This window comes from Eleginops maclovinus, chromosome 8 (genome assembly GCF_036324505.1).
Source record: "Eleginops maclovinus isolate JMC-PN-2008 ecotype Puerto Natales chromosome 8, JC_Emac_rtc_rv5, whole genome shotgun sequence".
Lineage (NCBI taxonomy): Eukaryota > Metazoa > Chordata > Actinopteri > Perciformes > Eleginopidae > Eleginops > Eleginops maclovinus.
The window spans coordinates 19968118-19995224 of record NC_086356.1 but is presented as its reverse complement, the minus strand read 5'-3'; the positions used below and the strand labels follow the sequence as shown (position 1 = coordinate 19995224).

Genomic DNA, 27107 nt, shown 5'->3' with positions numbered 1-27107 from the left:
AGTCTCTCAAAGTCTCTGAACCTGTCTGCAAACTCCTGGCCAAGCTTGATCAAGAGGTCACAGTACTTCTCTGTGTTCAAAGCATCAGCTATCCCTGCATGGGTTTCCAAAACCTTTGTGACAGAGGGGAAATGCTGGAATCTTTTGGCCTTCAACTGCTGGATGAAAAAGGCCAGTTTTGCGCTGAACGCGTTAACAGCACTGATCATGTTGCAGACGTCTTTCTCTTTACCTTGCAACTGTACGTTCAAGTTATTCATTTTCTCAGTTACATCTGTCAAAAACGCAAGATCAAGGACCCACACTGCATCAGATAACAAGGTGGTGTCCTCCCCCCTCTCTTCCAAGAAAATCTTGATTTCACCCAGCAAGGAAAAGAAACGTTGCAGTACTTTACCCTTACTGAGCCATCTGATGTCAGTGTGGAGCAGGAGATCTCCATAGGCCACAGTGCATTCCTCCAGGAATTGCTTGAAGGTCCTGTGTTGCTTAGCCTTTGCTCTGATGGAGTTGATAATCTTGACAACCGGCTCCATGACATGTTCAAATCCCATGACCTTCGCGCATAAAGCCTGTTGGTGAATTATGCAATGGTAGGCCAGAAATGGCGGAAACTCCGGGTCTGCTTTGCATCGGGCAATAAATCCAGAGTGACGACCTGTCATCGCTGGTGCTCCGTCAGTGGTTATTGACACCAGCTTTTCAATAGGGATCTTCTGTTCCGTGAAGTAGTTCTTCACAGCATTGTAAATATCGACTCCCCTTGTTGTAGTTTTCAATGAAAGCAAAGTCAAAAACTCTTCATGCGCAGTGAAATCATCAAAAACCATGCGGATGAAAACAGCCAGCTGGGCTGTATCGCTTGCATCAACAGATTCATCCAGCTGAATAGAAAACCATTTACACCTGTTAATGTCAGTTTCCAACTGTCTTCCTGCATCCACAGCCAGTGCAGACACTCTCCTTGCCATTGTATTTGCACCAAGTTGTACATCAGCAAAAGCAGACAATATTTCTGTCTTACATTTATGGTCCTTGAATAACGTTTCAGCCACCGCGGTCATGGCCTCCTTTACAACACTGCCCTCAGTGAAGGCCTTTTTGCGTTTTGTCAGGATGTGCGCCACTTTAAACGAAGCCTCCGTACAAGCAGTAGCCTTCTGTGCTGGTCTGGTAAAAACAGACTGCTGTCGTTGTAGCTGTATTTTCAGGTCCTTTATCTTTTCTTTTCGTAGATTGCTACCAGCGGGAAAGTTCCGTGAGAAGGGGCTGTGGACTGTGGTGAAATGGCGCTCCACATTGCATTTTTTACCGACCGCCACGCTTACTCCACAGATCAAACAAACACACTTGTCCTTTACACTTGTGAAACAAAAGTCTATTTCCCAATTCTCGTGAAAAAAGTATGTTTTCCGCCTCTTGTTGCATTCAGCGGCCATGGTCAAGCTAATGCCCGTTCGGTGTTTTGCCGCGTTTACATCGGAGGTCGGAGGTCGGAACTGGGAGTGACGTCACATTCGAGGTCGGAAAAGATGGACGCGCCTTGTTTACAGATTTAGCAATTACCTCGGGTTAGCCATTGTTAGCAATACCGGTTGATAGCAGCGCTCTGTGTCATATTTTGTGAAAACAAATATCGTAGCAACATATCTTCAGATAGAAGATGAGCGGTACTTTATGTACAGGTGACAAATGAAATTGGCATATTATGAAAATGTGTGTTTAAATGTTATATATACAGTCTATGGTTTAAATGTAAACTATTTGGCGAGCTACTTTGAAGGGGGCGGCGAGCGACTGGTAGCTCGCGAGCGACGTGTTGGAGACAGCTGACATATGGCCACTCTACAGAGCAGCACACAGTCAGACATGCTATAGGTCCTCTGTGCCAAGCAAGCAGTCACGGCACAAAAAAAAGCAAAGGTTTTCACACTGTGTTGTAGCTCTGATCTGAGCCTGCTGAGTGTGTGTGTGTGTGTGTGTGTGTGTGTGTGTGTGTGTGTGTGTGTGTGTGTGTGTGTGTGTGTGTGTGTGTGTATGTGTGTGTTTGTGTGTGTGTGTGTGTGTGTTTTCCACTGATGGATGCCTCAATTTGTCTTTTCATCACAGTCAGCTGCTTTTTAATGTCAAACTAAATGAGGAAAGATACTGTTGTTAAAGAGACAGTTCACACCCATATCTACAAAACTATTTCTCCTCCTGCATGTTTTGATATTTATCAATCTAGATCTTAAGTAGAGGTGATTGTAACAGTACATGTTTTAGACATAATGTTAAAGAGGACATATTCTAATCATTTTCAGGTTCATATTTGTGTTTTGTGCCATTACTAATGTTTCAGTGCTTTAAGGTTCAAAAAGGTTAATCTTTGGGATTTTAGCCTTTGCAGACCATTTATATGCACCAAAACCTATAGAACACACTGCAGGAAAGGGAAAATACCATAAAAGCAGAACATGGCCTTTTTAATACTTGCAGTAATCGTCACCCTTTTTTAAATTGATGCCAAATATGAAAACTGATGCCTTTCGAAGGAGGTAATATTGTTATTATTATAATTCAATACATCGGGTTTGTGATTAAAAAAAATCAAGTTCATTATTATTCCTGAACCCCTTTTGTTTTATAATTCCGCTCCTCTTTTTTTTCCATATCCTCATTTTATACATTAGTATACCAGTTGCTATTGATCATTCTAGAAAGTGCTGGAACCTCAATTTGGTTAGTGCTTCAGGCGTTAACTTTGGATTAACACATCCAAGGTTTATATAAATAGCTGACCCGTGTCTGTGTTCATGAGCAGGAAAACACCCCCCCGCTGGCTGGGACAACACCAGCAGCTTAACCATCCGGCTAAGTCCTGTTAGCCGCGCGGTTTACAGCCTCTGGTGCGCCTGTAACCAGCCACTGTGTGTCCTGTGCTGGTTCCTTCGCAGACAGGCTGATGCCTGACTACGTCACATGCTGAGGCATGTGTGTGTGCAAAAATAGTTTGAATGATTTGTGACTTTTATAACTTTTTAGATAAAATAAACTTACTGGAGAACCCTGATTATCCCAGCAAGTAAACATACATATAGAAATTAATGTATAAGGTCTACACAAATGTAACAAAATAGCAAAATGGGTTAATGAAATTAACCAAATTGCAGGAAGCAAATTATTTGATAAAGGCTAAATATGTTTCAAAATAAAAATTTTAAGGAAGTATTTTGCAGCTGCTGAGAAGTCATGTTCTGCAGACTTAAAAAAAATACATTTGTTTGTTACAGATATGAACCTTTATCATTTAAATATATTTTCAGTGATAATGAGAATAATAATGAAAAAGTGATCAATCCCTCATATACTGTAAAACATATCTCAATTTATTATAATGTCATTATAATATTCCGAGAACCAGCACCTTATCGTGGTGGAGAGGTTTGTGTACCCCGATGAACCTGGGGGCTGTGTTGTCTGGAACCTTGTGTTCCTGGTAGGGTCTCCCATGGCAAATTGGTCTCAGGTAAGGGGCCAGACTAAGATTGGTTCAAAAGACCTCATGAAAAACACATGTGAAAGCGAGGATACCCGACCTGGAGGAAGCCCGGGGTCCCCTTCTGGAGCCAGGCCCAGACCTCCACCTCCACCCTCCCTGACTCACTGGACCCCCTGCAGTTTGCCTACAGAGCAAACAGGTCCACGGATGATGCCATCTCCCTCACCCTCCACACTGCCCTCTCCCACCTGGACCAGAGGAACACTTATGTGAGAATGCTGTTCATTGACTACAGTTCAGCATTCAACACCATTGTGCCCTCCAAGCTCATCATTAAGCTCAGGGACCTTGGGCTCAACAGCGCCCTCTGTGACTGGATCATGAGCTTCCTGACGGGCAGATCCCAGGCAGTGCGGATGGGGAACATCACATCCTCCACCTTGACCCTCAACACCGGAGCCCCTCAGGGTTGTGTGCTCAGCCCTCTCCTCTACTCCCTGTTCACGCACGACTGCGTGGCCACACACAGCTCCAACACCATCATCAAGTTTGCTGACGACACGACCGTCATCGGCCTGATCACAGACGGCGACGAGACGGCGTACAGAGAGGAGGTCAGAGCCCTGACATCTTGGTGCCAGGACAACAACCTCCATCTCAACGTCAGCAAAACAAAGGAGCTGATTGTGGACTACAGGAAGAGGCAGAGAGAAGCACACACACCCATCACCATCGACGGGACTCCTGTGGAGAGAGTCAGCAGCTTCAGGTTCCTCGGGGTTAACATCAGTGAGGACCTGACATGGACACATCACACCAGGGTCATATCCAGGACAGCTCGACAGCGGCTCTTCTTCCTCCGCAGGCTGCGGAAGTTCAACATGGACTCCAGGATACTCTGCAACTTCTACAGGTGCACCATCGAGAGTATCCTGACTGGCTGCATCACCGCCTGGTATGGCAGTTGCACCGCCCTCAACCGTAAGACTCTACAGAGGGTGGTGAAAACTGCTCAGCACATCACCAGGACAGAGCTGCCATCCATGGAGGACCTCTACACCCAGCGGTGTAGGAAGAAGGCCGGTAGGATATTAAAGGACCCCCATCACCCCAGCAACAATCTGTTCTGTCTGCTGCCGTCTGGCAGACGGTACCGCAGCATCCGGACCAAGACCACCAGACTCAGAGACAGTTTTATACCACAGGCTATAAGACTACTGAACTCCTGAGCTGTGTGAATGTCTACTCACATCTGTTTATAGTACACACATACATACATATATATATATATTATACACATCTGCCATACATATCTGTTTATAGTACACATATCTATATATTATACATATCTCCCATACACATCTGTTATACATAATATATGCATCTGTCCATACCTCCTCATTCAACAGTGTAAAGTGTTTAAATACTCTCAATGTATTCCACATATGTATATATTTCACATCCTCAAATCTGTATTGTTGTTATTGTAAATATTCTTCTCTCTTTTTCACTATTTTATTTATCTTTTGCACCATGTATGTTGAGTTGTTGGAGGAGCACGCGACATAAGATTTTCATTGCCAACATATACACTGTATCTGCTGTGCATATGACAAATAAAACCTTGAAACCTTGAAAGGAGGACTCGTTGGCAAGCGTCTGGTGGCCGGGCTTGCCACGGAGCCCGGCCGGGCACAGCCCAAAAAAGCAACGTGGGCAACACCTCCGCTTCTCCGTCCCGCGGGCCCACCACCTACGGGAAACAGCGATGGGGTCGGGTGCGCTGCCAGAAGGGTGGCAGTGAAAGCAGAGGGTCTCGACGGACCAGACCCGGGCGGCAGAAGCTGGCTTTGGGGACGTGGAATGTCACCTCTCTGGGGGGGAAGGAGCCGGAGCTTGTGCGGGAGGTGGAGCGTTACCAGTTGGATCTGGTGGGGCTCACCTCTACGCACAGCGTTGACTCTGGAACCTTACTTCTTGAGAGGGGTCGGACTCTATTCTTCTCCGGAGTTGCCCAAGGTGTGAGGCGCCGAGTGGGTGTGGGGATACTTACAAGCCCCCGGTTGAATGCCGCTTTGTTGGAGTTTACCCCAGTGGACGGGAGGGTTGCCTCCCTACGCCTGTGGATCATGGGGGGAGAACTCTGACTGTTGTGTGTGCTTATACACCAAACAGCAGTTCAGAGTATTCGGCCTTCTTGGAGACCCTGAATGGGGCACCTGAAGGGGACTCCTTACGGCCCATACACACGGTTCCGTTCCATTAACGCTTGACGTCACCCCATTCACTTTGAATGGGTTGACGTCAAGTGTCGCCGAACTGCATTGTTGTTCCGTAGCGTCGGCTCCGTTGCTCGCGTCGAAAGTTGAAAAAAGTTCAACTTTTCAAACGTTGATGGAAGCACCAGCCAATCAAATCGCGTGTATGTAAAAATGCCGGGAGAGCGATAACTCGACTCATTTCCTCATTTACCAATAAATGGATGAATGATAATAAAAATGATAATAACTGTAGGGAATCACCTGGTTTTGTATGACCACAAACATGAGGAACCAGGCATGGAGGGAGGTGGCAGAGACAGTGGGTGAAACTGGTATATATTCTCCTGTTTGGGGAGTTTATATCCAGTGTACTTCATTTTAACATTGAATGGACAGCTAGCAGGCACATCCATTATATTAAGCTAGCATGGCATGTTGCATAAAATAGCGCCATAGACATTAATGCCAATCATCATATAACTTCACTCTTCGCAATAATCGAGCTCTAGAAAGTGGGCTTTTTTTTTGCTGTGAGTGTCCGGAGCCAGACGGGAGATTAATGTGATTGGTTCTCGGTTGCGTTAACCCCAAGCGCCAGACACACCCTCCGGCAAGCGTTAACGGAACGGAACTGTGTGAATGCTGCGTCAGTCTTGCTGGGAGACTTCAACGAACACGTGGGCAATGATGGAGACACTTGGAGGGGCATGATTGGGAGGAACGGCCCCTCTGATCTGAACCGGAGTGGTGGTTTGTTATGGGACTTCTGTGCTAGTCATGGATTGGCCATAACAAACACCATGTTCGAACATAAGGATGCTCATAAGTGTACGTGGTACCAGAGCACCCTAGGCAGAAGGTCCATGATCGATTTTGTTATCGTACCGCATGTTTGGATACTCGGGTGAAGAGAGGAGCGGAGTTGTCAACTGATCACCATCTGGTGGTGAGTTGGGTCGAGTGGCAGGCCTCTGGACAGACCTGGTAAGCCCAAACATGTAGTGCGGGTGAACTGGGAACGTCTGGAGGAATCCTAAGTCCAGGAGGCCTTCAACTCACAGCTCCGGCGGAGCTTTTCAGGCATCCCTGTGGAGGCTGGGGACATTGAACCAGAGTGGGCGGTGTTCAAAGCCTCTATTGCTGAAGCTGCTTTGTGGGGCTGTGTTCTGAAGGTCTTAGGTGCCTCAAGGGGTGGTAACCCTTGAACCTGCTGGTGAACACCAGTGGTCAGGGAAGCCGTCGGACTGAAGAAGGAGGCCTTCCGGTATATGTTATCCCTGGGTACTCCTGATGCAGTTGCAAGGTATCGACAGGCCCAAAGGGCAGCAGCCTCAGCCGAGGCAAAGCAGCGGGTGTGGGAGAAGTTTGGAGAAGCCATGGAGAAGGACTTTCGGTCGGCACCAAAGTTATTCTGGAAAACCGTCCGACACCTCAGGAGGGGGAAGCAGGGAACCATCCAAGCTGTGTACAGTAAGGATGGGACGCTGTTGACCTCAACTGATAGTGTGTTAGGGCGGTGGAAGGAACACTTTGAGGAAGTCCTGAACCCGACAACTCCGCACTCTATGTTAGAGGAGGAGCTGGAGTATGAAGGGGGATCAACTCCAATCTCATGGGGGGAAGTCACTGAGGTAGTCAAACAGCTCCACAGTGGCAAAGCCCCGGGGGTGGATGAGATTCGTCCAGAAATGCTGAAGGCTCTGGGTGTTAAGGGACTGTCATGGTTGACACGTCTCATCAACATTGCGTGGAAGTCGGAAACAGTACCGAAGGAGTGGCAGACGGGGTGGTGGTTCCTCTTTTTAAAAAGGGGGATCAGAGGGTGTGTGCCAATTACAGAGGCATCACATTACTCAGCCTCCCCGGAAAGTTTACTCTAAGGTGCTGGAAAGGAGGGTCTGGCCGATTGTCGAACCTCAGATTGAGGAGGAACAATGCGGTTTTCGTCCTGGTCGTGGAACGACGGACCAGCTTTTTACTCTCGCAAGGATCCTGGAGGGGGCCTGGGAGTACGCTCATCCGGTCTACATGTGCTTTGTGCCTGAATTCTTTGGCCATTTTCTATTGAATATTATTATTATGTTTTTATCAACAAAAAATACATGTACTGTAATTTCTAAATTGTAGTTTGCAAACCTTAGTTTCTACTTAAAATACTTGGTTGATTAGTATTAGTCCTTCAGTGACAGGCTGATGTCCCCGCGGTGTCTCACGGAGAGGTCCTTCCTTCCTGCATCGGTCAGACTTCACAACCACCACGGCCCCTGGTAGACCCCACACAACAACAGAGACTATATGCAATATATATATATATATATATATATTGCATATAGTCTCTGTATATATATATATATATATATATACCATAAATAACTGTGCAATTTATTCTCCCACCTTTTATACTTTCAACTGACTGCTATATCGCTAAACTGTGATTGGTACTGGATGTGTATTTTGTCAACTGTAAATTGTGTAATTTCCATTTCTATGTTTAAATTGTTTTAATATTCATGCTTCTTAACTATATATATCTTTGGCTCTTCATTTGCTCTAAAACATTTAAATTGCCCCTCTGTTGGAAGAATAAAGGTATTCTGATTCTGATTCTGAGTACACTTCTGCATCATACAGTATCATAACAGCATATTGTGATTTTTCAAAATGAACAATAAGTGTAAAATAAATGTCCAACATGTGGTGGACTGGAGGTTTATGTACCAAGTGGAAAACAATCTAGTAAACTACAAGAATGTCAAAGTAGCACTTGAGTAAACTACTTTCTGACATGTTCCCATTTGTAATGTTGGTGGTATTGGGCTGTGTAAATCACATTGGCTAGATGATTGATGGTATGCTTGACTTACTTTTGCAGATCACATCCCTGCAGACCTGCGGGACCCCTTCTACACTGACCAGTATGATCAGGAGCACATCAAGCCCCCCATCCTGCGCCTGCTGCTGTCGGGGGAGCTGTACTGCCGGGTGTGTGGACTGATCCTGCATGCCGAGCAGGCTGCCGTGCTTCACACACACCAGTCCGTCCTGCAGGCGCTCAGCAGGAAGGGCATCTACGTCCTGGTGACAGGAAACACACCTGTCTCTGACCTGGACCTCAGCTCCTCCCCCATCAAGATGGTGGGTATAGAACAGATTGTAGAAGAACATTAAAGCAACAACAAGGACAGGGGTGTCCAACCTTCTTTTACTGAGGGCCACATACAGAAAATATATGAAGGGCTGCGCCCCTTTCAGAGGGGAGGTTTCTTGCCTCATAAGTTAAGTTATGAGTTAGCAAACTCAATTAAATGTAGGCAATTACGCTTGACACTTGAATATGCTTAAAACAAACAGCCCACATCACACTTCTCCATTAACAGGGTTTAATTGTTTTTCATTTTGATACAAAAATGTTTTCGCTGCTCATCTCTTAAAACAGATGCCTCAGATTGCTTCTCAGTCGGGATGGTGCTCCCCCTTAACAAAGTACAAAGTGAGGACAATCAGGGGAAATAAGCAGGGTATTTTTCAAGCTTGTTATGCAAATAAGTTATTGCGGGTTTTTTTCAGCTGAGATTCTTTGGAGTATATTAAACTTTAAGTGGCTGAATTTATAGAAAAACTGGGCTTACTAACAAGTAACATATGAATACTGTGTAATGTTTTTACATATATTTAATCAGAATCCGAATTCCTTTATTTATCCAGCAACGGTGGCATTTACATTATTACAGCAGCATATAGTGCAGATAAATTAAAGACAACCTACGTTTTAAACATTTTAAATAGCTAAGTAAAAAGAACATCATAAGTCAAGCCTACGTGTCATGCGTTGGACATATCCCATTATACTTTTAGAAAAAGAAAAAATTGACCCAGGGCCTCCTTTGGCCCCTGGGCCGTAGTTTGGACACCACTGAATAAGGAGCCTTCATTTTGTGATTTTCTCTGTCACTTTCTGTCAGGTTTTGATTTAGCAAAGACATGCATTTGTTTTGGAAGCAAGTACACCTCTCTTCTCTCCCCTCAGCGACTGATGCTTGTGTGTACACTGTCTGCTGGTTATCATGCTCATCCTCACACACAGATGTGCAGTGCTTGATAAGCGCAGACAATATTAGCATTGATTCAACTTAGGTTTGCATCTTGCTTTGCATCTCACAATTTATTTTGCAAGTAAAACTAAATGAAAATGAAATGACATAACAGTTTAAGAGGAAGAGGGCCTATTCCAGATTTGTTTTGTAATTTCCTGAGAACATTTAAAAAAACGCTTTTCTGGTCTGCATGCTGTAATGCATACTTTTTAAACATAGTGAACAGTTAGAGAGTTAAATAGTCAGTTATTTCCTTCAAGAGTAAGAGTAGGGTGAAACAAATCTAAAAAAAGAGTAAACATTGGCATTGATGTACTGTGTGCTTAAACATTTGCTATATTACAACTAAAATGATAGTATGTGGACAATGAGTTTACAGCACCCAGGGGGGCCAAACACTCAATTCATAATGCTTAAAGAATTGTAGATAATCAAAAATCTGAAAATGTTTCCTGTGATGTAAAGGAAGGTGCATCTGGCAACAAGCTACAGTGACTTTGCTTTCCACAGCTGAGTGTTGGAATTAATAATTCACCAGCAGAGGTTGGTGATTTTGCTTTCAGAAATTGGCACATTTCAGACAGGAAGTTCTTCCGGTTTCCATGGCAACTCAGCATTAGAGCATATTTCACCCCATGTGACTGTAAAATCAGTTTTATCTTCAACAGAAAAACACACACACTGTAGGTACAATAGCTAGTTATTGAAAGTAGTTTTGTATTATTCTATGAAATTATAACCTTGAACAAAACTCTCAATCTGAATAAAGTGTAAGTACAGCCATTATGTATTTTCTTTATTGCCACATTTGATAGATTGCTGCTAAGCGTCCTTTGCACGCAGTAAAAAATAAATAACTGTCTGCAACTTTGGTTTGCAGCAGAATATGAATAAGCATTTGTTACGTTTTTTCCAGCGTGGATAAAGGTGTACATAGTAGGGAGGGATTTTGTGCCTTGATATATAACTCCTTAGCTGCAGAGACTTAAAGAAACGTTTGGTACAGCTTTAGTATTTACTCCTACTAATAGGCAATACAATCCTCATCCCTCCAGAGCTCCCACATCCACCTCATCGACGCCCTGATGCTGGCCTACACCCTGGAGATGATCAGCGTGGAGAAGGTGGTGTCCAGCGTCAGACGCTTCTCCAACTTCAGTGCCTCCAAGGAGCAGCCTTTCGACCTGGAGGACGCCATGGTGTTCTGGATCAACAAGGTGAGCTGGGTTTCTAATATTTCAGATCCGTGCTGTCTTTTATCTGTGCTGACCCACAGTGTGTGTGTGGCTGCAGGTGAACATAAAGATGAGGGAGATCCTAGAAAAGGAGCTGAAGATGAAGCAACATTTGATGGAGTCACCCAGTCACCAGAAGGTAGGGGCTTGTGTCACACTGCGTTCCCTCTGTGGAATCGTGTATTTCTTTGGGGCTTTTGTTTATTGTCAACATGCATGCATCCTTTCCTCACTGCTGGATGAGTAGGTTTTGTCATCTAGCTGGTATATGATCTGATGAGCCTCACATCACAATCTGATCACAGAACACATTTTAATTTTAGTTTTTGTAGCACTTTTGTGTTGATGTTAGTGTACTGTACTGAACTGTAGTTGTAGATACTGTACAGTTCCCATAATTATGGGGTTTTGGGGATGCAACAACGTAAAAAGTTCCCATGGAGAGAGCCGCAATGATGAGTCCACTATCGATAAGTTGATCGACAGAAATTATTTGCCAATTGTGTTGATTACTATTTGTTAGCATAATTTGCAATGCTGTTTTCGGGCTATTAAACAGTAACATCATTTTAAAGTTCCCATCTTTAGGTCTTGGACTTCAATCAGTGCATATAAAGACATCACCTTGGCTTTGGGATTTACATTTCATAGACCAACAGTTAAAATGGTGGGACAAATAAAAAACGTATTTGCTTACAATTAACTGTAATGCATCCAGTTGTGTTCCTCTTATCCCTCTAACCCTTTCAAATCAGATCTGCCTCCATGTTAACAGAGAAAATCTGATTCCTTGTCACTGTTTCTGACCCTTGACCTGTCTGCTGCTCTTCCTGTTTGTGTCTTCCCAAACTCTCCTTTCCTTCCTGCCTCTTGGATACTAGTCTCCCTCCAAATGGTACTGGAAGCTTGTACCTGTAAGTGCAACTTCTAAAAAAATCGCCTGTGTGATTGTACAGTATGTGTGTGTTAAATCAGACCGAACAGAAACAGCCAACAGCGCCTCTTAGGGGCAACAAAAGAAACAGCATGTTCTAAAGAAATTTGCCCCCCTCTCAAAACATCAACACACCAGGCGTCATTTCATTTCATTGTTTCTGTCGGGGTTGGGGAAACAGGACCCAAGTGCAGTAAATCAAGGGGAAGCAGGTAAGGTCAAAAACAAAGAGCGAGCTTTATTCAAAAGCTGTTGATGAAAACATGAAGCATGGGGAACACAGGACATGAAAAACACTTAGCTTCAGACATGAAGGGCGACAGGAACAGGCAGGTATCTTGGACAAGATCAGGGAAGAAATGACGACGACAAAAGGGAAACAGGGACTAAATACACATGGGTAATCACAAGACAAAAGACAGCTGGAACAACAGGTGAACACAATAACACAATCAGGCACAGGAGGGAAACGCAGCCAGGAAGTGAAGCTTAACATGACAGAAGTGGGGAAAACATTTCAAAATAAAACACACAACACAAAGACATGACGGATACGAAACAAGGATCATGACAGTTTCATCACTTCATTAACTTCCTCCCGATCATTTCTCCCCCCTCCCCAGCCTGATATATTGCATGCTCTGGCCTGCAGCTTATATGAGCCCATGGAGATCTCTCAAATGGTAAAGTACTCACCATCAACCCTTCCCCTATTAAATCCTCACCTTCATTGTTTTCCCTTTAGTAGTCATTCCTCATATGCACCAACTAGCAACTGAACCCATCTTAGTCTTAGAGTGATCACACCTGAGAGTCATCCCATATGTGTGAAGACACATGTTCTTATACAACATGACAGAGAGATGCACAATGTGATCCTCGAAAATATTTTGCAAAGCTCAAGCACTAATTTTCAGTTACAGATACCTACTCCACAGTATATACGTGAATGTAAAACTTCCATATCCTTCCACCTGCACCGTGTTTCCCCAGCATTGAGAGAGAGTCCTGCAGCTGGCATTTTCGCACCAATAATGTAACACCAGTAAAGGTTTTTGTTTCTGCCACTCAAAGGCTTGGATTTTTACTATAAGTGTCTGACGACATTATGGAAGGGATGTTTCTTTACCTTAATCCTGAAAGCACTGTTTTATTTAGTTAATCATGTCTTGCTCTTTCGATAAATCATTCTGAAATCCGGCATTGCATCCATATTGTCAAAATATTCTGCCATGACGATTGAAGATCTTTGAAATGTTTCTGCTTTTGTCTTCTGTCAACATGGTACTGTAAGGGTTTGGGTAAATAGGACTCAAGTGCAGTAAAAAACTATCAAAAAGGTCTCAACAAAAGGCAATCTTTAATACAAAAAGCTGATTACAAACAAAGACACAGAACAACTAGACATTCACTGAGAGAACGACTGAATAGGGAGCAAAAGGGAACACAGGACTAAATACACAGAAGGGTAATCACAGGACAAGACACAGCTGGGGAGGGGAGGAGAAACACTGGGGCAACAGGGGATCACAATCAGACAATCAGACACAGGAGGGCAAACACAGGAAGTATGACCAGAAAAGAGGAAGATCCATTTCAAAATAAAACTATTAACAAAACTCTATAATCATGACAGTTAATTAAGTACACCTACATAAGTAGCAGCTTTTTAAAAGGACTGTATATAATGTGTATAATGTGCTGAGTGTAGCAGCCAGAATAACACATGTAAACGTAAAAAAGCACACATAGCAGGAAAGTAAAACATTTCACTTTAGGTTCCTTCTATAACATGGTACTGTATGTGTACTGTGCGAGATGCTTCACAATGTCAATTTATTTTAAAGTTGAAATAATAATCTGAGCCTGTTGATGGCATCAGAGCCCTTCCAGAAGCTCCCAGCTCCAGCACTCTCACTCGATACTGGACCCATTTCATAGATTGTCCTCCCCATTACTCACTCAGACTGAAAGACATGGGCAGTGATGGTTGAAAAGTACCGAAGATACTCTTCAAAGAGAGCCAGTGGATGATTTGTGATAGATGTTGTGTGTGAGCTTGTGTGTCCTGATTGGATATATTTGTGCAGCATGTTCAGACGCTCTCCTCTGGTGCAGGTGCGTTACCGTAGAGACCACCTGTCGGGTCGGACCCTGCAGCACTTCCCTCTGTTGGACGACCTGCTGAAGGACGTGTGTGACGGCACGGCGCTGCTGTCTGTCGTCCACTTCTACTGCCCGGACCTCATCAGACTGGAAGGTAATAGATGGTGGAGATAGATTGTGAGACAGTGAGCCGATACAAAAAGACATCTTCAAATGCAAACAAAATACTCTGTCTTTCTTTGGTGGCTTTGCAGTCTTTTTGCATCCTTTGTGGTTGTTTTGTCTTATTCAGTTGATTTTTTTGGCTGTTCTTTTTTCTTTGTTGTTGTTTTGTCTCTGTGAAGTTTCTTTGTCTTGATTTCAGACTTTCTCGTCTATATTGTAGTTTTGCATCTCTTTGCAGACAAAGAGATGTCTCTTTTTGGTTGTTTTTCATCTCTTAATAGTTGTTTTTCGTCCCTTTGCATGTCTGTGGTACTTTTGCATATCTTTAGGGACATCTCTTTGTGACTTTCCAACAAGAAATGTTAGCAGTAACAGAAAAACAGAAGCGCAATAGGCCCATTCACTAACAACAACAACAACAACAACAACAACAACAACAACAACAACAACAACAATAATAATAATACACTTTATTTATAGAGCACCTTTCATGCAAGATGCAGCCCAAAGTAGAGATACAAAATAAAGTTGGAGGAACATATTTAAAAACAAGTTATAAACACACAAACACAAAGAGTTAGATCAGAGAACCATAAATCAATGATTGATGTGTTTGCAACCTTGTTAAAATGGCTTGAAATTAAGATCACATTCTAAACTGACCCCCAGATTGGTACCTTGTGTTAATATATTTGGACATGCTGGAAAACACTGACTCTTGAATCTGAAACCTAACCCTGAATCTACACTCTAATCTGTTCATATAACTCTGGACTGTAGAACAGATACCACTAACATGTCTAGACGCTAAACAAGCTAGATCCAGGAGAATGTAAGCTCAGCTTTAAGACTGAAAGCCCTGGGGCATAGCTGGCCTGGGTTACTCAAAGTCTTAAGTCAACCAATCAGCCGATTGGCACCTCTAAAGTTCAATTATTAACACACTATGATCACATTATAGCTACTTTTTTGTATTTCTTCTAAGATAAAGCTATTTTTTTTTCATATTTAGCATACAAATGAGTGCTATTTTTAAGGTTTCCTCATAAGAAATAGGTTTAAAATGTCTTGATATAGCATTGAACTTTAACACGATATAGTTTGAGCCTGGGAGTATTGACCATTGTTGTCCTGTGCAGATATCTGTCTGAAGGAGGTCCCCTCCATAGCAGACAGTGTGTACAACATCCAGCTGCTGCAGGAGTTTTCTAATGAGTACCTGAACAGATGCTTCTACCTGAAGCCTGAGGACATGCTGTATTCTCCACCAGTGCTAAAGGTGAGCCCAAAGAAAATAAACAACCAATAAAAAGTGCTTCCTTATAATTTCTTCCTAATGTGATCTCTGTGCGTTGCAGAACAATGTGATGGTCTTCATCGCCGAGCTCTTCTGGTGGTTTGAGAGTGTGAAGCCGGACTTTGTACAGCCAAGGGACCTACATGAATTCAGAGACGGTATAATACACTTATTCTCTTTCATGTTTATCAAACTTCTGGTGGCTCTTTTAGAGATTGTGTCATCTGTTTTAGATCTTTTTCTTACGGTTTCCTTGCTATTGTTTTCCAGTGCGATTGCTGCTGCAGCCCAAGAGTTCAAGATCTAATATTCCCCTCTCTAACGCCACCAAACGCAGCTTCCTGACCACATCCAACTCTGCCGACATGTTGACTACGTCCGCCAGCCCTGACCTCAGGTGACATCCACACACTGTTTTTTCACATCATATAAAACAGGCGTAGTTTAGCGACTTAGCCGATGCGATTACCCTAGTTTTCTTTAATCAGATTTCTTAGAAATGTCTCGTATATTTTACCGTCATCAATATTATGGTTATAATGTAAAACTTACAATAGAACACAGTACTTAAAGGACTTATTGAATGCATACTTCACAACTTAATATTGTAACAGTCACGACCTGGAACAACCTTTGCTTGTGAAAAAAGCATTTGTGCAGTTTCCTTTCTCAAAGACAAACTTTTTTGCCAAATCAAGAGGACTTGAGCAAAGATCACGCCTCTGCCCTAAAGAAAATATATTAGCATCTTTCCTATTATTATTATTATTATTATTATTAATAAAGTCAAACTACCATTAGCTTTGGATACACACCATCAGAGTTGTCTTTTTCTCTATACAGAAATGTCTTTTTAGAAGCTAACATTTAACCCCAGACCTCTCTTTATTTCCTTACAGCTCTAAACCAACACCTCTCAGCCCGTCTCACTGTCTCCTGCCCCTGAGACAGAGACAACAGAAGGCTGAGGAGAGCTCTTCAGGTAATTAAATACATATTTATTTACAGCCTTCAGTCACAAAGGAACTTCTGCTAACAGATTAAAGAGAGCGGGAAGATAGAGAGCAGGAAGAAGTGTGAAGTGTTGAATGTACTTATCTAACAAAAGAAACTAGGTTCTTCATGAGTTGTTAACTAAACCAGCAATAAAAAGTGTTGTAACATGCCAAAGATGTGTGTATTGGTAAAAACCAGTGGCGGGCCGTGCATTTCACACCTAGGCCTTCAGTGATGTCCTACACAGTCCTACCTGAATTATTCCACCTCTTAATACCATCATTATGACGCCATGGCTCTAGAAACTATACATTTAGACAGAAACGCAGTATAACCGGGCGTTGCATCACCTTAACATAGTCAAGTACAACAGAGTTATATTAATATTTCTGAAGCATTTATAATCAATACATCCGCATTTACAGTTAACTTAATTAATCAGATTATCTGACAAACCGCTCCTTGACACCTGTGTCCGTCACATAACGCAGAACAAGTGCCAGCTGTGCTACATTACCCACATCTGACGTCTCGTCCACCATAACAGCGACAAAGGGTGCTTTTTTAATCTTCATTTTGATCTCTTCTCCCATCACTTCAGCAATAGCATAAATCAGGTCGTTTTGTATTTTGCCTGACGTCCCAGTAAACATGTTGTTTGTGTACAGGTGGTAATGCAAATCTGTGTTGTTCTCAGCAAGAACAGAAAGAAGCTCCACGTAGTTTCCTCTGTTTCTGGACTCGGCGCTTTCATCGTGTCCCATAAATGAAAGTTCCTGTTTACCCAAAAACAGGACACAATCAATCAGTCTTTCAATATTTCCCTATTTTTGTTCACCCTTTCGTTGTGGAGCTCCGTTTCCCTGCGCACTTGTTCGTTGAGCTGTAGATCCACTCGGGTGTCCCCAAAGGTTTTCAAAAGCACCAGTGCTTCCAAGTGCCCAGCTGTGCTTTGGTGTCTCGTTGCTGCCTCGGTTAGACAACTCAAGTTTGCAAATTTAGTGTGGCTCCAAACACCAAATCGATCAGTTGCAAATACCAGGCATTCCCGGCAGTACAATTTGCAGTGCCTCTCGGAGGCTGTGAGCCAGGGGTACCGCTCGTAGTTTCCCTGCTGTGCTAGGCTCGCTAGCGTTGGAGTTGGTCGTTCCCTTTTCAAGATGTGTAGCTTTACTTGAAAAGTTCGTTTTGAAAATGGCGTTGTAATTATATCTTCGACCAAATTGATCTCTTCTCCTCCTTCAGCCATTGTGGGTTGAAAAAAATAGCTTGTAGAAATCTACACAAATTAGCTCGCTCAAGTTCCAGTTCTGTTTGCTAGCTTTGCCCATAGACTGTATGGCTCTGCCTACTGCCTAGCTCTGCCTCTCAATAGTGCGTATCCAATCAGAAGATGTGCACGTGCTAACGTTAGCGTACGCCTGCTAGCTGGCCCGTTGTCGCCACCTCGAAATCTGATTGGTTAACGCCACAATTTTGTTTGCGTTCACTTTAAGCTACAGCCGCCCGCACTGTTGATTCTGAAGGCCTAAGGGCAGATTTCTTTGACCCTAGCAACACATTATGGCTGAAATATGATTGGATAAAAGCTCTAACATAAAGGCCAGCCCTCCAAATCTCGTTCTGAGGCTGGAAGCAGCGCAGCCAAGACGAACGCTATAAAATGAAGAGAATAGACTATGGGGAATAATTTAATACGTATTTGTGGAAAAAATATATCAAAATTTAATTTATATTCTGATGATGTTTAGGCCAGCAGAGAAGGCCTTGCTGGCCCTGACGGCCCACCACTGGTAAAAACACACACATGTATGATCAACCTCGTAGCACTGAAGATCTCAATCTCAACAAATATTATTTCTTTCATAAGGACATTTGAGAGGTTTTTGTTAAAAATCACAGAGATTATAAATGTTTTCTTTTTAGATATATGACTGTTATTTACATTACAATTTTACAAATTTAATCCAAAAGAAAAACAGATTTAATCACAAAAGTTCTGAGGGGTTATTGTTCTATAAAATAATCCCCCCACCTGTGCTCTGTAATATCCTTTTTTTGTAATACAATAGCCCTAATACACCGTATCAGATTAATGTTGCATGTTTTTGGAGTTTTTGTTTGTGATCTGCATCATATTGTCTTTGAACAGTGCTGAGAGACAGGTCCAACTCTCTGACACGGGACGGGCCGATCCAGGGCTCCATAATGGCCTGGCCGGACAGGAGGCCGAGGTGAGGAGTGTCATTACAACATTTAAAAAATACTGCACTGATGTTATTTCAATGTGTTAGTACAGGGGTTTTCAACCGGTGGTCCGCGGACCCCTGGTGGTCCGCGGCGGCATTGCATGTGGTCCGTGACAAGAGCCTATGTTGATCAGTTCACCATTGTTTTTTTTTAATATAAATTCGCTTTGATATTTCAACACATTTCCAGAATACCGTTACATATCGTGAAAAATATGTTTAAAATAATATAAAGGAAATTCAAGCTGACAGAATGTAGCCTTGCGCCTATCCAGTCTATGGTAGCCTGTGATTCGCTAATGGTAATGAGTTGCGTCGCTAACCTCACTTATTATTCATTACGTACAGTCTTGCGAGCAAAGTTGACACACATTTATAAGCATAGCCGACGAGAGTATTTTAAGATAGGTTGTAGTACAGCAAACATTTGTTACATATGTACTAGTCTAGCTATATATCTAGCACCAATGGATCGTTTTGTAGTGAGGAAAGTGCCAGAGGGACAGGCTGCCATGACAGAGGGTCAGGCTGCCACGACAGAGGGACAGGCCGCCACGATAGGGCAAGGACAGGCTTCCGAAGCGTCAACTTCGCAAAAAAGACGAAAAAGAAAATACAATGAGGAATATGTTAAATCATAGGCGCCGATTTATGTTTCTGCCGGTGGGTGCTCTAAAAAGTTTAAAGCCCGACCCTCGACAATCTCCGTGTGTGCGGTTAAATCTCCGTGGGTGCTCGGCAATCTCCGTGGGTGCTCGGGCCCCGAAGCACCCACGGTATCGGCGCCTATGTGTTAAATATGGATTCACAGTGACGACAGACAGAGCAGGAGAGGAGGTACCACTGTGTTTCGTATGTTCAACAATTCTCTGTAATGAAGCTATGAAGCCGTCGAAACTTACGCGGCATATGGAGACGCATCACGTCCACTTGAAGGCCAAACCCGTTGAGTACATGCAACAGATGTTGCGTGATTTCAAAGGACAGCAGGCTACCATGAGGAAGAGTGCAAAAATAAATGAAAACGCACTGAAAGCATCGTATCTGGTCGCTCTCAGGGTTGCAAAAAGTAAGAAGCCCCATACCATTGCAGAGCAGCTTATATTGCCAGCAGCCATAGATATGTGCAGAGCTATGGTAAGCGAAGAATGTGCCAACAAATTAAAAACTATTCCGTTGTCAGACAACACAATCGGAAGACGAATTGGGGAAATGGCAAATGATGTCAAAGACCAGCTGATGGCAAAACTTCAGACAGTTCTGTTTTCCCTTCAAATCGACGAGACGACAGATGTTACTAATGATGCGCAACTGTTAACATTTGTGCGATACGAGGACAGTGGCACTATGTGCGAGGAATTTCTTTTTTGCAAACCACTGCCCGGGCGAACTACCGGTGTAGAAATATTTAAAGCACTGGACGATTTTTTCACGGAGCACAATATCTCGTGGCAGAGGTGCGTTGCATTATGCAGCGATGGGGCCCGAGCCATGAGTGGCAGCAAGACTGGACTGTTTGCGCATGTAAGGAGGGTGGCTCCGGGGGTAATTTGGACACACTGCCTGATTCATAGAGAGGCTCTCGCCTCCAAAGATCTCAGTGTTGAGCTCAGTGGTGTGTTTGATGTCGTTGTCAAGACGGTCAACTTCATAAAACGAAACGCATTGAATACACGCCTGTTTTCATCCCTATGCCATGACTTGGGAAGTGAACACAGCTCTCTCCTTTATCATTCAGAGGTGCGTTGGCTGTCTCGCGGCGCTGTGCTCGCCCGTGTGTTTGAACTACGCGGAGCTATCTACGAGTTCTTGTGCGAGAAGCATTCTGATCTGGCTTCCAATTTCAACGATAGTTACTGGTTAACTAAGCTGGCGTACCTCACAGATGTTTTTGCAGAGCTGAACAAGTTGAACAGCTCCATGCAAGGGAGAGATGCAAACGTCATGCAGCTCTACGAGAAGCTCGACGCATTTGTGAAAAAAATGTCAAAGTGGATCGAACGAGTGGAGAGCAATAACTTGGCGATGTTTCCTTCAGTTGAGGAATACCCTGACAGCACTGACATCAACGACACTATATGTGAGCATTTGAGGAAGCTTGTGCGTCAATTCGCAAAGTACTTCACTGATTCGGAAGAGTGGCGCCGTGACAGCAAGTGGATCCTGCTCCCATTCAGTGACGATGCATCAGTAGGGTCAAGTCTGACGGCTGTGGAAGAGGATAAGCTGATTGAGATGTCCACAGACTCTGTCAGGAGGCATATGTACGACACACAGCCCCTTGTTAAATTCTGGATAAGTTGCCAGACAGAATTTCCACAGCTTGCTGCAAAAGCAATGAGGTGTCTTTTGCCCTTTCCAACCACATACCTGTGTGAGAGTGGTTTTTCTACACTGGCGTACTTAAAGAATAAGTACAGGGCTAGGCTTGATCCAGAGAATGACATGAGACTGTCTCTGTCTACCATTTCGCCACGAATAGACAGGCTGTGTGGACTTCACCACGCCCAGATATCACACTGACAGGTAGGCCTAATTCTCCCATGTTTTCACTGTTACGACCCTGGCGGGTTTAGGCCCCGCCCTGTGTTAATGGTAAGCCTGTTCTCTCTCCCTGCTTTTCTCAATCTCTCTCTGCTTTTCTCAATCTCTCTGTCTCTACAGCAGGTGATTGGTGACAGGTCTGTCCTGGCTGGGTTATAAAAGCCCTGACCAGCCAGCAGTTGAGGCTGCCTTGGTCTTCATTTGTTGGATTTTGGTTCTCCGGTGTTGTTGGATTTTTGTTCTCCGTTGTTGTTTTGTCACACACCTAGACTGACTTTGCATGACATTTTTAGTTACTTTTCCCAATACTGAATTGCACAACACTTTATTATTCTTTATTCTTTCTTTAAAATAATCTTTAATTTAATTTAATTTAATAAATCTACTTTTATTATTATAAAATCTGCGTGGCCTCTCTTTCATGTTTCATGCATTGAGCTATGCATGTAACACCAAATACACACGCGCACGCGCAGGCACATCAGTGGGCCGCGGATTGCTTTCTAGTCCGAATGGTGGTCCCTGGGACAAAACCAGTTGAAAACCCCTGTGTTAGTAGATATCACAGAAGCTTGTTCCATGCTTCATAATCTGTAGTGAATTTCTATTTCTGTTGCTCTATTGCAGTGTATTCAAATGTATTCAGTATTTTCTTTTACTACGTATTATTTAGGTACTCTAGTGATACATGTCTTTTCTACACTGAACAAACTGAAACATTGACTTTAATTAAATATCAACAAATTCAGCTTAAATGTATTAGGTTAGTTGAAAGCAATACTACGAAGTTAAACCTAGTATTTATTATTTAAACATATTATTATTGCTTTCAACTAACCTTTTACAGTTATTTTGTAATTTCAAAGTCAGTCAAAGTCCACTTTATTGTCAAAGTTTCCACATGTGTTATACATAGAGAAAATTGAAATACCGTTTCTGGCAGTTTGTTGATACAATACATTTAATTAAAGTCAGCGTTTTAGTTTTTGCTGTTAATGTTAATTTGTATTTACTTATTCTATCTTTAAGTAGATTTAACTTAATTGTCACCAATCTGGGATGATATCTATCTTCCTGAAATCTCACATTAATTTCATTGCTCCTCCCCCCCTGTAGGCCTTTATCGGTGCAGGCTCCCTACGCCCTGCATTACCCGCTGGAGGAAGACGCTGACAGCATCAGCCTTGCTCGCTCCATCAGCAAAGACAGCCTGGCCTCCAACATACTGAGCATCACCCCCAAACACATGCTAGGCCCCCAACACAGACTCAGTGGCCAGAGCCTGCTCAGCCACATGCGCATAGAGGACGAAGAGGAGGAAATAGAAGAGGAAGAGCTGGTTGCTGTCATCCACCCTTCTGCATTGTCTCGCCGTCGCCTTGGAAGTGACATGGAGCAGGATGAGCTGGAGATCCCGAGTGTGGCGTCCACCTCGAGGGTTTCGAATCCTCGTTGTTCTCCCTTTAACACCGAGCGCCCGACAGACAGCTACTATCTGGAGCCTTTGATGCCTACCATCCCCAAGCCAGCCAAAGAGAAGTGCATCAGCCTGAATAAAGAGGAGGAGAGCGGGGAGAGTCGCTTCAGAGCTGCTAGGAAAGAAGCAAGCAACTTTCCACAGAGGAAAACCCAAACGCCTGAGGCAAACCGAGGCCCCTTCACACCCATACAGCTGGCAGAGTCAGGTAGAATCCGGCCGCCCACAGAGGGGTCTGCAGTCACCCCTCAGCCTGAGAAGAAACTCTCCCCAGGCTTTTTCCTTCATATGTCAGGAGAGGCAGACCCCCACTGTCCTCTCCCTTCTGCGCTGGATGTCAGGGACGACTCCGACTCTGACATCGCAGACCTGGAGGAAGACGATGACAAAGACGAGGAGCTGACTACAGAGGTGGTAAAGAGAGCACAGAGGATGTTCCTGCAGGAGGGAGAGGGGTGTAAGTTTCGGGAGTTAGAGTGTGAGTCGGCCAAGCTGAGAGAGGACTCAAAGGTTAGCGAGCGGGACGATAAGGAGGGTGGCAGCGGGCGCTCAAGCCCCTGCCTCAGCACCACGTCCTGGGCCAGCAGCTGCAGCGCGTCGGGCAGCACCAGCGTGAAGATGACCAGCTTCGCGGAAAGGAAGCTCCTGAAACTGGGGCTCCGCGATGAATTCTCAAGCACCAGCAGCTCTCAGAAGACCACCCCGGACGGATCTGAGGTAACGCCTTGCCCCCCCTGGCAGCTGAGGAGCGACTACACGTCCGGCTGGCTCGCGAAGGAGCCCAGATCCGTGCTGGGGAAGAACCTTGCATTGAGTCCCTCCGTAGTGCCTTCAGAGCTGCTGCAGCTTCACATGCAGCTGGAGGAGCAGAGACGAGCCATCGAGTACCAGAAGAAGAAGATGGAGACACTGTCGGCACGGCAGCGGCTAAAGCTCGGGAAAGCTGCCTTCTTGAACATCGTTAAGAAGGGAGGAGAGAAGAGCGACACACTTCCTCTGCCCCTGAAACAATCCTCAGAAACAGCTGACAGGGGTAATATGAAACCCCTGTCGTGTAAGGATGACTCCTGTCTGGATGCTCTGAAGGCGAAGGAAACACAGGGAGGACAGATGAGAAAGAACCGGATGAACACCCAGTCCCAGGATAGCGTGGCAGAACCGGACCTAAATGAGTGCTCCCACTCCATAGATCTCCTCAATGATGCTATCAGCTCCATCCAGCAGCAGATGATGCAGCTGTCTCTGCAGCAGAGCCTGCTGATGAAGCGCGTGGTGTCACCTGCAGAAAAGCCAGTCAAACATGCAGTGTCTCCTCCAGAGCCGCTGAAGAAGCACCCCTCCTCGCCTGCAGAACAGGAAGAATCGAGCACTAGCACAACCCCCACCACGTCACAATCCACGCCCTCTACCTCGGACTCCAGATCTTTCGCGGTTCACTTCGTAGAGATCAGCGGCAGCAGCTCCACTCCGTCCCGCCGTCCGCCTAAACTCAGTTCAAGCCAGCGCAGCAAAGCCTCCGAGCAAAAACAAATCAGAGAAGACAGCAAGGCGGCTTCTGTCAAGCCTATCACTCAGTCCCCGGGAGGCAGAGAAGATTCCGGGAGACTCCAGGAGAAGAGCGGTGTAGAGAAACCGAGGCAGGAGAGAAGCATCCGGAGAAACAAAACCTTCAGAGTGGGCGAGGACCCCGAGCAGCGCAGCAGTGAGGAGGATAATAACTGCTTCTTTGACTGTTCCTCAACCTTTCCCTCACCAGAACTAGAGAACAAAGCCAACAACTCAGGGAAAGAGGCAGCAGATAGGTCGGAGGCTGCCAGGGTCAAAGGTCAGCTGATTGAGGTGGATCTATCAGAGCTCAAGGATCGTCTGGAGGACGTCAGTGCAGACGTTACAGACTGCACCGCAGAGGGAGAGCAGAAGAATACGCTTGGTTACTTCTTTAAGGTAACAGTATTGTGTGTCTGAATTATACTAGAGATGTTTCTACCGTGTCTGTGCGCTGTTGTTTGCCTGTAGGTGCTTTGTGTGGACCCCAGGAAGAGTAGCTTCAGCTTATATGGATCATAATAAAAACATCTTTGGCATATTAAGTGAGCAGTCTGGGAAGCATAATAACCACTGTTCCGTCTTGCAGGATGAAGAGAAAGCCGAGGATGAGCTGGAGAAACGTCGCGCTGCCTTCCTTCTCAAGCGGCAGCGTAAAGCTGAAGAGGCGAGGCTACGCAAACAGCAGCAGGAGGTGGAGAGCGAGCTCAAACGGGATGAGACCAGGTAGGCATCTGTTAAACATACTCACCAATGAAAGTGTAAAGGTTCCCAATTCAGCCATGTTTTTTGTCTAAATGATTAGTGGGGACAACTTTGTTTTGGAATTAGTTAAGTATTGCTTTAAGCCAAACGGGCTGCAATGTAACTGTTCAGGAGATACACAACACACATGTCCACCATTGAAAGTGCTTGTTTTAGCCGCTGATAAGCGCAGATTTTTATTATAAGTGACTGACAACATTATGGAAAGTGTCCTAGAGAGAATTCAAAAAGTTTCTTAATATTGTGTTGTTTTTTGGGAGAGAAGTCTCGTCCTAGAATTGCGTAAATGGTGACTTTTTGAGGAAAGATAACCATGGAAATGTAATATTTGGAGAATGGAATGCAGGAAAGACTTTGTTGTGTTGAAGCAAAGTGAGCGTAGCGGAATATTTCATTGTTTTTGACAATGTTGATGAGACTACCCCTCTCGGTTGAGTTCCATAGACTATATATTTAAATACAGATCTCAGAAGGAGAGCTCTCCTTGAGTGAAACTGCAAAAGATACAAAATGAAGAAGACCAGGATTTGGAATTGTGCCTTAAAATTGCAGACGCCCTTTTAATTAAAAATATCGTAATTATATAATTCCCCCATAGATCATGGGGTCACGGGTTACACTTAAACTTGCAATTAAATCCTTTCTGTTTCAACTTCCAGGCGTAAGGCAGAAGAGGACCGTATTCGTAAGGAGGAAGAGAAGGCCAGACGAGAGATCATTAAGCAGGAGTACCTGCAGAGGAAGCAGCAGGCACTGCTGGAGGAGCAGGGTCTGGTGAAGCCCCGCCCACGAATGAAATCCCGGAGGAGCAGACCCAAATCCCTGCACCGAGAGGAGGCCAACAGCCTCTCCAAAGGATGCGCCACTCGTAAGAAGGCCTTTTGCAAAGCGTTTACATTTTGTCCGCTCAATCAGTTTACATCATCTGTTCGTCTTCATCCTGATAGGCTGAGTGAGCGCATGATTGTTCGGTTTAGTTCACACCGATGTTGTCAGATCCATATCCTGCATCTCTGATGGATTCAAATCCTCAAAGAGGCACTTGATTTTTTGTCTAGAAATGCTACATTGGGAACATCAAATCCGTGTTAAAAATCATAGAAGAAACGATGAACTTAAACATTTTTCACGATGAGAGCATCTATCTTGTGCAAAAGAAACTCTTAAACTCTACTATGAAAGAGAGAAAGCATGTTTCTATTAAATGTATACAGTAGCTCAGTAAAATTTGGTTATTTTTGTTAAAAAATAATGTAATGATGGTGGGACTTTGGGACTCACTACATTAAAAAACGCTCACCCTCACCGAGTTCACATGTGTACATCTGTCATCCTCTGAGTGTGTGTGTGTGTGTTGTGCAGGGAATTCTCTGAAGACGTCCATGTTGATCAAAGCCACGAGCTCAGCAGCAGGCTGCAGGGGAGGTGAACCCTCTTCACTGCTCTGCATGACCAGATGTATATATACATGTGTATATATATATATATATATATATATATATATACATATTGTTCAAATTGCCCAACATATGGAGGTTATCATCCGGCAGTTTCTACGTGCTGGGGACCCTACTATACATTAAAACTTTGGGGTACTCAACATTTCAGGGTTCACTATGCTGGCAGCTAGACTATATTTAAAATTCATACTCATAAAAACTCTTACTCATCCATTAATCTTTTTAGAAATGACTCAGTTATAATCAATTCATCCTTTTGTTATCTTGCCTGTCATGCAGCTACTACCCTTGTTTGAAACACATGATTTATTAACTTTTATTGTATGAAAAGTAGAACAGGTGCTTCATTTTGTTCAGTAAAGTAACCAACATTTGATCATTGTGTTTTCAGCTGATCTGAGCGGGAGTCATCGAGGGTCGACGCTCTCTCTGGCAACGGAGGCCGACAGCGTTATATCCGGAGGGGCGGAGTCACAGAGGTCAGACTTCCTGTCTAGT

The 27107-nt window shown here is 44.1% G+C and overlaps 2 protein-coding genes across 3 annotated transcripts in view; both read left to right on the top strand.

Annotated features, from left to right (window-relative positions):
* Nucleotides 1–27107, top strand: part of camsap1a (calmodulin regulated spectrin-associated protein 1a) — a 38810-nt gene that overhangs the window by 8858 nt on the left and 2845 nt on the right. The window contains exons 3-17 of one of the 2 annotated variants that reach the window (XM_063890116.1): nucleotides 8615–8877; nucleotides 10892–11053; nucleotides 11130–11210; nucleotides 12629–12688; nucleotides 14124–14265; nucleotides 15416–15555; nucleotides 15635–15731; nucleotides 15844–15970; nucleotides 16473–16555; nucleotides 18722–18803; nucleotides 22479–24783; nucleotides 24974–25110; nucleotides 25809–26017; nucleotides 26512–26574; nucleotides 27001–27088. In XM_063890116.1, coding sequence (XP_063746186.1) covers nucleotides 8615–8877; nucleotides 10892–11053; nucleotides 11130–11210; nucleotides 12629–12688; nucleotides 14124–14265; nucleotides 15416–15555; nucleotides 15635–15731; nucleotides 15844–15970; nucleotides 16473–16555; nucleotides 18722–18803; nucleotides 22479–24783; nucleotides 24974–25110; nucleotides 25809–26017; nucleotides 26512–26574; nucleotides 27001–27088 — 4039 coding nt within the window. The remainder of the gene's footprint in view (nucleotides 1–8614; nucleotides 8878–10891; nucleotides 11054–11129; nucleotides 11211–12628; nucleotides 12689–14123; nucleotides 14266–15415; nucleotides 15556–15634; nucleotides 15732–15843; nucleotides 15971–16472; nucleotides 16556–18721; nucleotides 18804–22478; nucleotides 24784–24973; nucleotides 25111–25808; nucleotides 26018–26511; nucleotides 26575–27000; nucleotides 27089–27107) is intronic. The other variant, XM_063890117.1, reaches the window with a different exon arrangement.
* On the top strand, nucleotides 19610–21913 carry LOC134868811 (zinc finger MYM-type protein 6-like). The gene is made up of 2 exons (XM_063890118.1): nucleotides 19610–21344; nucleotides 21483–21913. The coding sequence occupies exon 1, from the start codon at nucleotides 19701–19703 to the stop codon at nucleotides 21339–21341; it is 1641 nt and encodes a 546-aa protein (XP_063746188.1). The 5' UTR covers nucleotides 19610–19700; the 3' UTR covers nucleotides 21342–21344; nucleotides 21483–21913.